The 14,418-nt window shown below is 45.3% G+C and overlaps 4 protein-coding genes across 4 annotated transcripts; 2 read left to right on the top strand and 2 right to left on the bottom strand.

Annotated features, from left to right (window-relative positions):
• Window positions 1-4,950: 4,950 nt before the first annotated feature.
• LOC134451103 (histone H4) lies at window positions 4,951-5,286 on the top strand. Its single transcript, XM_063201288.1, has one exon. It carries the CDS (start codon window positions 4,966-4,968, stop codon window positions 5,275-5,277), a length of 312 nt encoding a protein of 103 aa, XP_063057358.1. The 5' UTR covers window positions 4,951-4,965; the 3' UTR covers window positions 5,278-5,286.
• Window positions 5,287-6,293: 1,007 nt separating this feature from the next.
• LOC134451052 (histone H2B 1/2-like) lies at window positions 6,294-7,100 on the top strand. The gene has a single exon (XM_063201198.1). The coding sequence runs from the start codon at window positions 6,302-6,304 to the stop codon at window positions 6,674-6,676; it is 375 nt and encodes a 124-aa protein (XP_063057268.1). The 5' UTR covers window positions 6,294-6,301; the 3' UTR covers window positions 6,677-7,100.
• A 204-nt stretch (window positions 7,101-7,304) lies between these two features.
• Window positions 7,305-8,425, bottom strand: LOC134450960 (histone H3). Its single transcript, XM_063201033.1, has one exon. It carries the CDS (start codon window positions 8,371-8,373, stop codon window positions 7,963-7,965), a length of 411 nt encoding a protein of 136 aa, XP_063057103.1. The 5' UTR covers window positions 8,374-8,425; the 3' UTR covers window positions 7,305-7,962.
• Window positions 8,426-9,205: 780 nt separating this feature from the next.
• Window positions 9,206-10,548, bottom strand: LOC134451019 (histone H2A-like). Its single transcript, XM_063201134.1, has one exon. It carries the CDS (start codon window positions 9,657-9,659, stop codon window positions 9,282-9,284), a length of 378 nt encoding a protein of 125 aa, XP_063057204.1. The 5' UTR covers window positions 9,660-10,548; the 3' UTR covers window positions 9,206-9,281.
• Window positions 10,549-14,418: the final 3,870 nt, after the last annotated feature.

The raw sequence follows: 14,418 nt of genomic DNA, 5'->3' as shown, positions 1-14,418 counted from the left end.
TTACCATTGCTGTCCCCTTATTGCAAGAGCTGCTGCTATCCCCCGGGTCCCTCCCTTTGCATGGGCTACTGCAACCGTGCTGTGCTTACCCCTCTTGCGTAACTACCTTGCTAACCTCCCCATCTTTTTTTCTCTAGCCCCAGCCCACAGGAAACCAGGCGGCTCCGACCTACTGTACCCTGCCCACTCCTGCCGGAATGCCACCACATCTCCCCAACGTTGGTCTGTCTTCACGTGTGAGTCTGTAGTGTTATTATGCTCCCTCTCCCCACCTTAGCCTATCAGCTGTGCTGCTTGAGCTAAAGCAGGGGTGGGGAACCTTTTTCATTCGAGGGGCCACTTCAAATTCCTCCAAGGGCCGTAGAAGTTCTCAGAGGGCTGTACTATGAACACAAACCAGCATATTCCCCTGCACTTCATGTCTATAATGAAGGCAGCAAACTTTAAAAGAGACCACACCTTCTCTAGGCCCCTTAATATAACATGATTGTATTGCCAATGCAGTTTTACAATGTCATATTTTATGTGAAGGATGCATAACATTAAAATTATATCGGGGGCCGGATAAAACTCTTCAAGAGCTGCAAACGGTCCTCAACACATAGGTTACCCACCCCTGACCTTAAGTGTGCCATGTTTTTACATGCGGGTAGCTGACCTGGAGACCCCACCCCTACTTGGACAGTGACTGGAGCCGACCTGATCCATGTTGCTATTGCTGCCCCGATCTCTTCCAGTGCAATTGTTGCTATCCCCCAAGTGCCAATCCCTGCCCCTATGCATGCTGTTAACCCTTTAACCACCTGAACTGCTGCAACAGTGCTGTGCTTGTCTCTGTTGCTCCATCAATGCATATTCTTTCACTACCCCTGAGCCTTACCTGTATGCATGCTGGAACTAGGAACGGCAACCTGCCCTGGCCCGTTGTACCTGCCCTACTCTGCTGCTGCCCAGGCTTTGTCCCTCTCCTGGCATGGGTTTGTCATCACGCGTAAGATTGTAATGACACTTGTGCCTAACCTGATTACAGTGTTGTGTTCTGTATGCCTCCTCTCAGGTCACATTTGATGTAGCTGCACAGCCCGCTGGTACCGGACGGGACCTAACAGATCGCACTATTGCTGCTTTCCCCTCCCCCAAAGACGGGGACCTCATCGGGCTCCCATCCACCCTCTGACCTGTGGACTAGTGCTGTTCTCTACTGCCCTTTCCAACCAGCTCGCCCAAGTTGATTGACCTACAGTGTGCTGTGTATACCGGTAGTTATTCACCCTACTTACATGGATTGCTGTGTTCTCATTTTAAATAAAACAAATTCAACCCTTTAATTCTGTAGTCCCGTGTGTCTTATTGGTGGTGTGTCCCAACTCCTCAAGGATGCTAGGGTAAATTCCAAGTAGGCATTTTTGCCTGGTGACACAGAGGTACTTTCCAATATGCGACCTTGCGTCCTCCACTTGGGCTTGTGGCCTCACGTTTTGATGATGCCCCGCCTCTGTGGAGAAAATGATTACGTTTTCCCCGCTGTCAGCCTAGCCAAAACAATTTTTGGGGGACTATTCTTCATTTACCATCCTGTTTGAAAATGAGAAAATGACTTTACAATTGAGTTTTGCGAGATATTGAAATATAATGCTGTTGTTTTTGATGCCATTACAATGTATTACTTCCTGGTACGAGGCCACAAGCACAAGTGGAGGACACAAGGTCACATATTGGAACGCACACATAGACTCCTAGAATATCAACATTTGCCAGTATATGCCACTTTAGTACTGAGAATAACCACTGAAGTATGCAAGCATGAGGCACTAGAGATGTCAGAGTAACGAGGTGGAAGTAGTAGGCTACTACAATACAGTGTCTGAACTTTTGGAGTAGTGTTTACACCCATTTCCACTTTCATATGATGAAATAACTACTTGATAAGGACAATTAAAAGACAAATCTGAGTAAGTTAACCTGGAGGCAGTGGTTAACTGCTTGAGATCCCTTTGCCTTGATGGCAATTGTGCATCAGGGTTGTTTTATTACTTCTTAACTTTTCCTTTCAGTAGTAGAGTTTTTCTTTAATATTTAAAGACGCACTGTGTAACATTTCCAGTTCATTTCCAGAATTCATGCTGCCCATTCACAAATGACCTTTTTCACGAACAAGCCTGCTTATCACAATCTCACATTGTCAGCCTTATTCATTATGATTGGGAAAGAGCACTTTTCATTCTTGAAAAGATGGATATGCTCCATGTCTGCCATTTTGAATTTCCAGACATTTTCGCAGCAAAACTTATTTTTATATAGTGCTTGTTGTACTTCTTCTCCAGTCCTGTGCTCCAGTAGTACTACATTTAATATACGGTATACAATAATATGTACAATGATACATTTTCAGCCCTGACCCTGTGATTCAGTAGCACAAAATGCTGTGTGACTGTATGATGGTAGCCTAGAGCAAGTAAGGCAGTGTAGTGATTAAGGCAAGAGTCTAGCATTAGGAACAATGAACCCAGATGATAACAGTAATATGTTTGATCAGTCATCCGCTTCTTCCAGGAGTGCCCTTATCAATGGCCTCAGGTCTTTGTAGAGTTTAATGGCTCCTTCAGCTCCAGGGCGGTGAGTGAAGTTGTGTTCCTCCATCATCATCAAGCACAAGTCAGGTAGGTCAATGTCACACGAAATATCTGTTTTCCACTGGCAAATGTCTTCACCTAGGAGTGTGCTTATTTTGTCCAGTTCAACTGGATGCAGATAATTCTGTGCATGATACAGCTCAGGTACGTTGTACATCATCACTGGCTTGCCATGGTAGACAGCACGTCCATTCCTTCCCGGACGAATGTGATGGTTGTCCCACATTTGCACCACTGTGTCCAGCTCGTCCTGTAAGACAGGCAATTAGTGAGAAGCATTGATTACAACTATAATTAACTGCTTTAACCCTGGTAAGGTGTTTGTGTTTTTGTTGAAGGTGTTGGACATTTTGACCCGGGCCTATGGAAAATAATGTTAGGGGGGGCATAGCCCGTATTCACCATGTTCCCTTCATCATGCTTGTGAATTTCTTTGTAAATATATTTTTGAGTGAGAGATTCAGAGAGCGAAAGATAAGGAAATGGTGAAGAAAGTGAGTCACTGTCCAGGCTCAGACTGAGCCAACATTGATGCACAACACAAAAAATATTGGCGCTCATTTTCCCACATAATTCACCCCCTGCCTCAACTCAACATGGGATCACTATTATATCAGAGAGTTTAGACAATATTGCTCTATAACCCCCCCTGATACTGGTCAAAATGACCCAGCAACACCTCCGGTTTAATAGAAATATGTAATGGGGTTAGCAAGGGGGGGTCTCTCGTTTTGCTTTCAGATTATATGTTCCCCTGAGAAAATGAACCAAAGTCAGTGAATGTCAATGTGAAACATTAATTGAAACAATGTGAATGTCAATGTGAAACAATATTTTTTTTTTCTCAAGCTAAACGGGTCACCCAAACACCTTGCAAGGGTTGCAAATTGGTAGCCAGACTGTGATCTCCTCAACACCCTCAAGAGATTTGAATGTCGATGATAATCAGGCTAGCAAATTGGGCTAGTTGCGCACAATGGCCAAACCGTTACGCACAATATTACGCACACATCCACCACTTTATTTCAACCGTTTTACTCTCAAAATAAATAGCATATTGCGTATTGATTCCTTACCTGTATAATCTTCAGGAAACAGAATTGCACAAGACCCTTGTCGACGAAATCACCGCTGAAATCACCCGTAGCTTGGAACTCTCTGAAGACGTCTCGCCAGTAGTCCACGTTCTGTCTCCTGTACATCCCCCACCAACATTCGATTCTCTGGTTTGCCGTGCTCCTTCCTTGTATAACAAAAGGGGGCCCAGGGGCATCTCCAGTGTCATCTTCCTGAAAAGAGTCTGTAGTCTGTTGGCATGGACATTTTCTGTTCCATGATCTGATCTCAGGATTTTGGGGCAGCCTCCGAGTTTAGAGACAGTTTGCGCAAAATAGGCTGCGATTACGCACGGGTTGCTGTTGGTAGAGTTTGCTTCCATCCAAATTATATACCTCGAAAATCCATCGATGCACCCGTTCACCCCAATGCCAAAGGGGGTGAGCTTGTCGTATGAATCCATGTGCCATACGTAATTAGGCCCCGGAACACTGTATGATCTTTGCCGCAGTCTCCTGCCTTTCCGACGATGCACGGCCACGGGATCAAGGGTGGTCTGGATCTCCGTAACGACATCCCGACTGACACGGAATCCAGCGAAAAGGCACCGTGCGTGCATCATACGGTAGCCATGAAGCCGTCCTGGTCCGTTCATAAGACTCGAGATTAACTCTACGACCTCAGCTGGATCGCTATATCTCCGTCGGTAGGCCTACAGACGAAGCCGGGCCAGTCTTCTGCGGAGGTGCCGCGGACTAATTTTGAAATGATTCCTTATTAAAGGACTTAATGCAATATCTGCCTGTGTCATCCCCTGATCAAAATATTGCCTTATTAGGTTATCCATTATTCCAGACATTGTAAAGACAAGCGTTGCAACTATGAGAGCCCCGAAGTCATCAAAAGCTCTTAGCGTGGTGCCTATGAATGACCCATTTGTCAGCTACTGATCATAAAAAAAAGATGATTCGTTTTCCCGAGATCACGGAATAATTGTTGTGTTTTCTCGAGATCACGGAATAATTGTTGCGTTTTCTCGAGGTCTCGAATTAATTATATCGTTATCTCGGGATAACATGGTGAATTAAAAGAGTACTACAAGATGGGCCGCTCTCGTCTTCCGTAGTCACCAAGATGGATAGCTTACATGCTCCCGCCATAACTGTTTTGAACTCACAAAGGGAGGGGCGCTTGGACCGAGGGTCCTCCTGTCTGGTATAAACAAGCGGGGCTCATTAACAGGAGGTACTAGTCTTTGTGATTACAGACAGCCAACATGAGCGGGCGCGGCAAAGGAGGAAAAGGTCTTGGAAAGGGTGGCGCTAAGCGTCATCGCAAAGTCCTTCGCGATAACATCCAGGGAATCACCAAGCCTGCAATCAGGCGCCTGGCTCGTCGTGGTGGTGTGAAGCGTATCTCTGGGCTCATCTACGAGGAGACCCGTGGTGTGCTGAAGGTGTTCCTTGAGAACGTGATCCGTGATGCCGTCACCTACACCGAGCATGCCAAGAGGAAGACGGTCACAGCCATGGACGTCGTCTATGCTCTGAAACGCCAGGGCCGTACTCTGTACGGTTTCGGAGGTTAAATATCGACTCACCCGCCAAAACCTAAAGGCTCTTTTAAGAGCCACCCACTTATCTAAAAAAGCTAATATATCCATTGAGTCCACACTCAAATGAAGGGAAAATCTGTATGAAACAATAAAAAGGCTAATTTTAGCTTTTCACTGCAAAGTAGCCCACACAAGCTGCCGCAGAACTTAATCTAAGTTAATTTAGATCTTTATTATACAGTGTGAAGCTTTGAACTTAAACTTTGTTCAAACCACTCACATGACTTGCAGTAAAACAATTCCATCAATTTGTAATTCGGAGGCAGTTGAACTTATTTCAATTTAGACCATGCCCATTGCCGTGCGTGGTAGAATCATTTAACTGTAGGCTATCCATCATGACTTGGGCCCTACTGACTCGTCTTTATTTAGTGTGTAGGACTTTCCCAGCAGGTTTCCTATGAGCTGGTCGTGACAAAAGCCACTTTCCACAATGTGGTCCATTGTGTAAATGTATATTTTAAAATCGTGAAAACGGTAGTCAAATGGTCAGGAATGCCCCTCACAATAATTCCCCCTGGAATCCATAAATTATACTCTACTCTACTACAGAATGAATAATGAAGGCAACTACATATGTTAGGCTGGTACAATAAGGTCTTCTATTTACCCTAATACGAAACTTGAGTCTGCTTGCACGCAATTATAGGCTAAACGTACTCATAGTAACTTTTCAGGTGATTTAAGTTCATCTGACTAGAATATGCTGCTTGTATTACTTTGTTGAACGTAATTTATTTCGTTAAAAAGTGCGGGAAATGGTCAGTGTGCAACGAGGTCAAAACTGACGTTTGTGGGTAGTGTTCTTTGAGGCAGACGGAACCTCCCCCTATTTCAAAAGTGACCAATCAACCCCTCTGAAAATGGAGGGAAATGGCTCATTGGATTGTCCTTGAGCTCAGCTTGTGCCGATTTGAAGTGAAGTATTTGCATACTGGTGGGTATAAGAAAACCAGAGCAACTCTGACAATATCACTGACCCGGACAACTACTAACCATGCCTGATCCAGCAAAGCCTGCCCCCAAGAAGGGCTCAAAGAAAGCCGTGAGCAAGACCCCCGGAAAAGGTGGCAAGAAGCGTAAGAGGACCAGGAAGGAGAGCTATGCTATCTACGTGTACAAGGTCCTGAAGCAGGTCCACCCCGATACTGGGATCTCTTCTAAGGCCATGAGTATCATGAACTCCTTCGTCAACGACATCTTCGAGCGCATCGCTGGTGAGGCTTCCCGCCTGGCACACTACAACAAGCGCCACACCATCTCCTCCAGGGAGATCCAGACCGCAGTGCGTCTGTTGCTGCCTGGTGAGCTCGCCAAGCACGCCGTGTCTGAGGGAACCAAGGCCGTCACCAAGTACACCAGCTCAAAGTAAAGACTTCTCCCCCTCTACCCAAACCAAAGGCTCTTTTAAGAGCTACCCAAAATCTCATTGAAAAGCTATTCCATTTACTTGTGAATATTGAACAGAATTATCTGTTTAGTAGGCCTTTGTGATCAAATGAAGTCTTCCACACAGACGCGCTCAACCAAAGCTAACAAACCAAATGTAGGCTACTGAATAATTTGCCAGGCCTAGGATGACGCGCAGTGTGATATTGCAGTCTTTCTCTATTGGTCCCCGCATGTGTCAACTAATGGTGCATTCCCCAGAGGTAGGAGCTTCCTAGTAGGCAACAAAAAGGCAGCTACCTCCCACTTGAAAGCGTTCCAACCAGCAAGTCAAACAAACTACAAACATGGAGGGACAAAAACTACATATCCACTTCTCAAAGATGTCAGCAATGTAAACAACATCATGCGTTATTTTCTTTTAGCCGCATTTCATCTTTGAAATATGCAATGTCAATATAACTACACCTTAGAAAAGTTAACAGGCTGTTTTGCAACCGTTAACCTGTCCGAATCAACTTTATTTGTCCATAGAATGGTGATGTGCAGCATAACACTGTGCGCTGCCATTGCTGTGATGACATCACGATAGTTAATGGGGCGAAGTCGGTTTGCTTCGCTTTTGCCCCAGCTCGCGACTTGAACATTCCGCTTTAACAGGCGTTCCAATGCATTTCAGCAAGTAGGAGGTCAGAAACATCCCATCTCCCAACCCTGGGGAACGCACCAATAGCCCCTGGTTGAACTTGTAGACCAATTAAAGTACGTACGTACAAGATGACCAAACTGTGAGATGTGCTCAAAAGTTTAAGTTGACTACAGTCAAGCAGCCCGGACCCCTAACTTTTTTTTGCACGTCTGCTCTACTTTTTGCAGTGTGCCGATTGGATCATGTTGATGCGAGTCATAAGTTGCGACAGTGTAGTATAATTGGCTTTCAATCACATTTAAGATTGGGGAATATATTCTGAAAAGTACAACAATGATGTATTGGCGAAAAATAACAAATACCCACTGCTCTGCCAGCGTGCGCTCTCGCTGTAGACGCACGCGTTGTGTAGCCCGTTACTTCACAGGCTGATATTATGAAGCCATGACTATGTTTATGATTGCTGCTCTATTGGACTGTGCAAGCGCTTTGTTGTGTTGGCTTTTGTTGCGTTTGAGCTGTGCTGTACTTGACACTACGACTGGCGGGTAGAAACAATGCTTTCATATGAAGGTGTGGGTGGCTCTTAAAAGAGCCGTTGTTGGTTTCAGGGGAAAGACTTAGGCACGCTCTCCGCGGATACGACGAGCCAGCTGGATGTCCTTGGGCATGATGGTCACTCTCTTGGCGTGGATGGCGCACAGGTTGGTGTCCTCGAACAGACCAACCAGGTAAGCCTCGCTAGCCTCCTGCAGAGCCATGACAGCAGAGCTCTGGAAGCGCAGGTCTGTCTTGAAATCCTGAGCGATTTCTCTGACCAAACGCTGAAAGGGCAGCTTGCGGATCAGCAGCTCAGTGGATTTCTGGTAGCGACGGATCTCTCTCAGAGCCACAGTTCCTGGCCTGTAACGGTGAGGCTTCTTCACGCCACCGGTAGCAGGTGCGCTTTTACGCGCTGCCTTGGTGGCCAGCTGCTTCCTCGGAGCCTTGCCACCGGTAGACTTACGGGCAGTCTGCTTGGTTCTTGCCATTATTAAGCTTCGTTAGAAGGGACGAATGTGAAGATGATAGCGAAGCGCGTGCTATTTATGGCTACACCCGAGACTTGCCTCCAATGACGTTTCCTCGACTGTTCCTTCTGATTGGATTACATCCTAATGGCGCCCAAAATTCAAACCGTAGAGCACCGCCCCACCACCAGTACAATGTATTCATCGGTGTTATAATCGTTTAAAAATGTACTTTTCATGTCTCAACCAGCCTACACGTCTAATAATGCGTACATCCAAGTAAACAACAAACGTCTGTTCATACAAAGCTCTCTTATAACCATATATTTCACATTTCATGTTTTCGGCTTCATTTGGAGTGGCGCGCAAACAGCCATCACCATCATCGGTTTTGTTTTGAAACAATATGTAGGCTATGTTAGCTGCGTCTCGTCGTGGATACATGCAACGAGCTGTGCTGCGTCTATACATGGGTTCTGAATGTTTGTAAACACGATGTTATGAGGAGAGGCAAGACACTGCAGAGATCAGAGGTTGAGTTGTGGGCAGATAGTTTCGCGTAGTCAGGTTATAAACAAACTTTGGAACCCAGGTATTGTAAGAAAATTACTGAGGTAGTCAATTTGTATTTATTAATCGTAACCAATGTCCGTAACCTATGCCAGAACTCCCAGTAAGATTTTCTGTTCATTTTTACATCAATAGAACCTTCCTGGTTATCGTAATGTGGAAATGTAGATTTCGCTGCGTGTAGACTATATTGAAATTGTTAATGATAACCGTAATACACCATGTTTAGTTCTCATTATGAACAATGTAATCCCTTGTGATTTTATAACTAATTTCTTAACAACTTGGAAAATGCTTTTTTTAGGGATGTGGGTGGCTCTTAAAAGAGCCTTTGTGGTCAGGGAGGTTGGAGGTCAAATTTACTTGGACTTTTCGGTCTTCTTGGGCAGAAGCACAGCCTGGATGTTAGGCAGCACACCACCCTGAGCGATGGTAACGCCACCGAGCAGTTTGTTCAACTCCTCGTCGTTACGCACGGCCAGCTGCAGATGACGGGGGATGATACGACTCTTCTTGTTGTCACGAGCGGCGTTACCAGCCAACTCCAGAATCTCAGCAGTCAAGTACTCCATCACTGCAGCCATGTAGACGGGTGCACCAGCTCCCACGCGCTGAGCATAGTTGCCCTTACGCAGCAACCTGTGCACACGACCGACGGGGAACTGCAGTCCAGCCCTGGATGAACGAGTCTTGGCCTTCGCCCTTGTCTTGCCTCCGGTTTTGCCTCTTCCGCTCATGTTTGTTACTTTGTCTTTGATTTCGTAAAATCGAGTGCCTGTAGTTTCACCTCACGCCTCTATATGTGCACGGCTGGGGAGGCAACCTAGAGCCTGAGTGGCTGAAGCTGTAAGCTTTGGAGCCAATCACTGGTTATTATTCACCGTGACAGTTGGCGCTCTTTTCCCTTATCCCCACAATCACATATTTTTTTGTAAAACAATATACTTAACCCCATGGAATGAAAGTAAAAGCATTTATGCACGACGAAGGAATTTCATACAACCCATCATCCGCTTTGTTATGTGCTCTGTTTCCTTTGTATTCATTAAAGTAGAAGTACTTGTACAGGTGTAATTACAAACATATAACATGTCTACAATCTTTGTAATGCCATACTACTATTGTTGTAATTACACATCTAAGTCCTTCTATATTGTATACAGCGGTTGCAACTTGTTTCTTATTCAAGTAGAAACAAACAACTGTAGTCAAACGTTCATGGCGCGTCTTTCCAAAGAGTCCAACAAAGACAGACAAGCTATATGATACGGCAAAATAAACTTGAACCTTTATAATTAACATGGTATGTGCTTGAACCTATATGATAATTAACATGTAATGTGCTTGTACAGATGTGTTAGGAGGTGTACGCTCACATGCATGTTTATAACTAACCAGTCACTGTGAGCCTATAGCTGGGTTCAGTCATGTAATAGCTGACTTATCGTTATGGCAGCAGCGGCAGGGACTTGAGAGTGGGGCTTCTGTGATTTTGCAAACAATGAATGGCTTGTTGGGGGGAAATGGCGCAAATCATGCTTGGCAACCGACCGCTCTTTCATGATTCATGCCAAACTTGGAGACATGGTGCATTCCCCAGGGCTGGGAGATGGGATGTTTCTGACCTCCTACTTGCTGAAATGGTTTGGAACGCCTGTTGAAGTGGAATGTTCAAGTCGCGAGCTGGGGCAAAAGCGAAGCAAACCGACTTCGCCCCATTGACTGTCGTGATGTCATCACAGCAATGGCAGTGCACAGTGTTATGCTGCATTCCCCAGAGGTAGGAGCTTCCTAGTAGGCAACAAGAAGGTAGCTACTTCCCACTTGAAAGCGTTCCAACCAGCAAGTCAAACAAACTACAAACATGGAGGGACAAAAACTACATATCCACTTCTCAAAGATGTCAGCAATGTAGGCTAAACAACATCATGCGTTATTTTTATTTTGCCGCATTTCATCTTTGAAATACGCAATGTCAATATAACTACACCTTAGGAAAGTTAACAGGCTGTTTTGCAACTGTTAACCTGTCCGAATCAACTTTATTTGTCCATAGAATGGTGATGTGCAACATAAACTATTCCTAACACTGTGCGCTGCCATTGCTGTGATGACATCACGATAGTCAATGGGGCGAAGTCGGTTTGCTTCGCTTTTGCCCCAGCTCGCGACTTGAACATTTCCAGGCGTTCCAATACATTTCAGCAAGTAGGAGGTCAGAAACATCCCATCTCCCAACCCTGGGGAACGCACCACTAGGAATAGTTTATGTTGCACATCACCATTCTATGGACAAATAAAGTTGATTCGGACAGGTTAACGGTTGCAAAACAGCCTGTTAACTTTTCTAAGGTATATTTATATTTACATTGCCTCTTTCAAAGATGAAATGCGGCTATATGAAAATAACTTATGATGTTGTTTACATTGCTGACATCTTTGAGAAGTGGATATGTAGTTGATGTCCCTCCATGTTTGTAGTTTGTTTGACTTGCTGGTTGGAACGCTTTCAAGTGGGAGGTAGCTGCCTTCTTGTTGCCTACTAGGAAGCTCCTACCTCTGGGGAATGCACCATTAGAATGTATGTCTACCCATACATAATTAATGCCATTAATTTTTACAACGCGTTAATGCACCTTGTAAAATTACAGCGTTAAAATTACAGCCCTACTTAATAGAGTCCTGCAACTCTACACTACATTCAAAGGTAATCCACTCGTTCTCACTTGCAGTTACACTTTTTGTTCTTATTTATTTTTCTAAATTTTTCCAATGTTGTTATTTTATGTTTACGAAATTACACACAAAAAATTACAATTAAAAAATTACATTTTTTTATTTTATTTTATTCGTATTACGGAAACCTGACAGACTGTCTTCTGGCATTAGCATCTGACATCATATCAAAAGGAAGGGACAAAACACAAACTTGTGCACACAGTAACACATTTATTTCAATTACATGAATTGACAAATCAACATGTATTCATTATTAGTAACATTTCTTATATGCTATTTGGTGGTATACTCAAACAATTGCTCTGAGTGTGGCCCAGTTGACCCCAACCCATGCTGGTTGGAGTTTTAAGTCTCCACAACCCCGCACCCCACACCCGTTCTTGACTTTGTATACAACGTTGTGGACATTTGTCCTTCTGAGCCTTTCATTCGTCCAGTTGTACTCGGGCCTGTGTTGGAAGTGTGCTAAGCCAGGGCCTGAACCTGCCTGTGTTGGCTTGTCAGGGGTGTAGTAGCTACTTCAGGGCCCTATAGGCCTATACAACTCCCCCACGCCGTGACCACCTTAAATATATCTGACACTGTAGACTCGTTCAGGCTGACAGAGAACCGTGCCGGTGCCCGTTCCCGCACCTAATCTCGAACCGACTTGCGTGTTCACAAGTCTTAGTTAGCAATGCAAACCGGAACAAATATTACACCGACGTGATCTGCAGGTTCATCCGGGTAGCACATGGTTACCTATTGATACTTATTCAGCACCGTCTTCAGCACTGTCACAAATGTCTGCAAGGCCTGAACTAGTCTTGTCAGCTTTCAGGGGCCACAGCAGCTAATTTTGCTCCTGGTGATTGTGTCTCACTTTTCCCGCCCATTAGGATGTCCTTGTCTACCTGCAAAAGGACAATGCTTCCGGTTGTGCCCCTCTGAAATGTTGCAGTTGAGAGCTGTAAAATCTTCTTGTCAAGGTGCAAGGCCTTCAGCCATTTATGGCATTTATGGCCTTCAGCCATTTATGGCCTGACGGAGCCAGAGATTCTTTAAGTATATAGAGATATGCCAATGTAATAGGTTGCTATGGGCACCTAACATGACCAGGTTCCGGTCTGCCTAAAGGGGCGTGTCATAATACTCCTAGCATTGAATAGAACAGTCCTTACGTCTGCCTAGGTCTGCCTAAAGGGGGATTTCTCCCCACTCCCCCTTGCAATAATAGAACCCGGAAACAATGGGCCAATGGAACCTCTCTCTCTCTACTCTCTCTGACGGAGCCTTTAGACAGGATTCCTTCCCACCACTTTACCCGCCCATTATGATGCAGTCTGCTTTACAGTACTTCTATCCAGGTAAGGCACCCTATTATGTCCAGCCGGATGTGCCCTTCGGTCCCCTTCCCCTTCCCCCTCCCTGCTTCATTTGTTTTACTTGAAGCAGGAAACTTTGAAGGAGAACCTGTAAGCAGAAGGACACAAAGCAGATAGATTATTAAAAACTTGTCGAGGGGAAAAAGCTCAGATGAACAAAACAGTAAAAACAAGATATTAATTAGTATAGGAAAAATCACAGACACACTAAAGAACGTTTTGCATATTGTCATGCAAGTCAATGACTATGTATATGCTGACTAATCTTCTCCTACACACACACACACACACACACACACACACACCTCCTCAGGCCTTTCCTTTCGGATGGGCTCTCCTCCGTGCTCCTATCCTTCTTCCGGAGGTCCCTCGCGGTGTTGCCAAGGCGCCAAAGGAATCCCCAGATCCCCTTCTGATGCTGCTGCACCTCCTGCTGTTCCTCCATGTAGACTTGCTGCCCAAAGTCCTCCTGACATGCTTCAGCCATGTTACGCTCGAGACGCCCGCTCGAGATGCTTGAGATGCTCACACTCCTCCCGGTGATTCTGTCCCACTTTACCCGCCCATTATGATGCCCCGGTCTGCTTTACAGCAGTTCTATCCAGGTAAGGCACCCTATTATGTCCAGCTGGATGTGCCCTTCGGTCCCCTTCCCCTTCCCTGCTTCATTTGTTTTACTTGAAGCAGGAGACTTTGAAGGAGAACCTGTAAGCAGAAGGACACAAGGCAGATAGATTATTAAAAACTTTGATTTGTGTTAAGGGATGAACAAAACAGTAAAAACAAGATATTCATTAGGAAAAATCAGGGACACAATTAAGAGTGCTTTGCAGAGGTGTCAAAAGTGAAAGTAAAAATAAACAAAAGAAACACAGTTGCCAACACAGTATACTACTCTACTACTATATCATGTGCTATTGCTAATGCTTACACCATGAAGTTACTTTTACATTTAAAACCTCTGGTGCTTTGCATATTGTCATGCAAATCAATGACTATGCTGACTCACTTCTCCTACACACACACACACACACACCTCCTCAGGCCTTTCCTTTCGGATGGGCTCTCCTCCGTGCTCCTCTTCTTCTTCCGGAGGTCCCTCGCGGCGTTGCCAAGGCGCCTAAGGAAGCCGCAGATCCCCTTCTGATGCTGCTGCACGTCCGCCTGTTCCTCCATGTCCTCCTCCCGCGTTTCAGCCATGTTACGCTCCTCCTCCTCTGTGATCTCCTTGGTTACCTGCCTGTCGTGGGTCTCCTTGCACGTTTCAGCACGTTCCTTCATTCCCTGCGTGCTGTCGGTCTCCTTGGTGTTCTGGGGGCCCACCTTCCTGCTCCTTTTTCCAAGGCACCTGCATTTGCTACAAAGGCGTCTTAGGAGGCTGCAGACCCTTTTC

This window comes from Engraulis encrasicolus, chromosome 1 (genome assembly GCF_034702125.1).
Source record: "Engraulis encrasicolus isolate BLACKSEA-1 chromosome 1, IST_EnEncr_1.0, whole genome shotgun sequence".
NCBI lineage: Eukaryota > Metazoa > Chordata > Actinopteri > Clupeiformes > Engraulidae > Engraulis > Engraulis encrasicolus.
The sequence above is the reverse complement of the archived record's forward strand: the minus strand, read 5'-3'. Positions and strand labels throughout refer to the sequence as shown.

Excerpts from the sequence above, each read along its gene's own strand:
- LOC134451103 (XM_063201288.1), top strand. The coding sequence starts at position 4,966 with ATGAGCGGGCGCGGCAAAGGAGGAAAAGGTCTTGGAAAGGGTGGCGCT.
- LOC134451052 (XM_063201198.1), top strand. The coding sequence starts at position 6,302 with ATGCCTGATCCAGCAAAGCCTGCCCCCAAGAAGGGCTCAAAGAAAGCC.
- LOC134450960 (XM_063201033.1), bottom strand. The coding sequence starts at position 8,373 with ATGGCAAGAACCAAGCAGACTGCCCGTAAGTCTACCGGTGGCAAGGCT.
- LOC134451019 (XM_063201134.1), bottom strand. The coding sequence starts at position 9,659 with ATGAGCGGAAGAGGCAAAACCGGAGGCAAGACAAGGGCGAAGGCCAAG.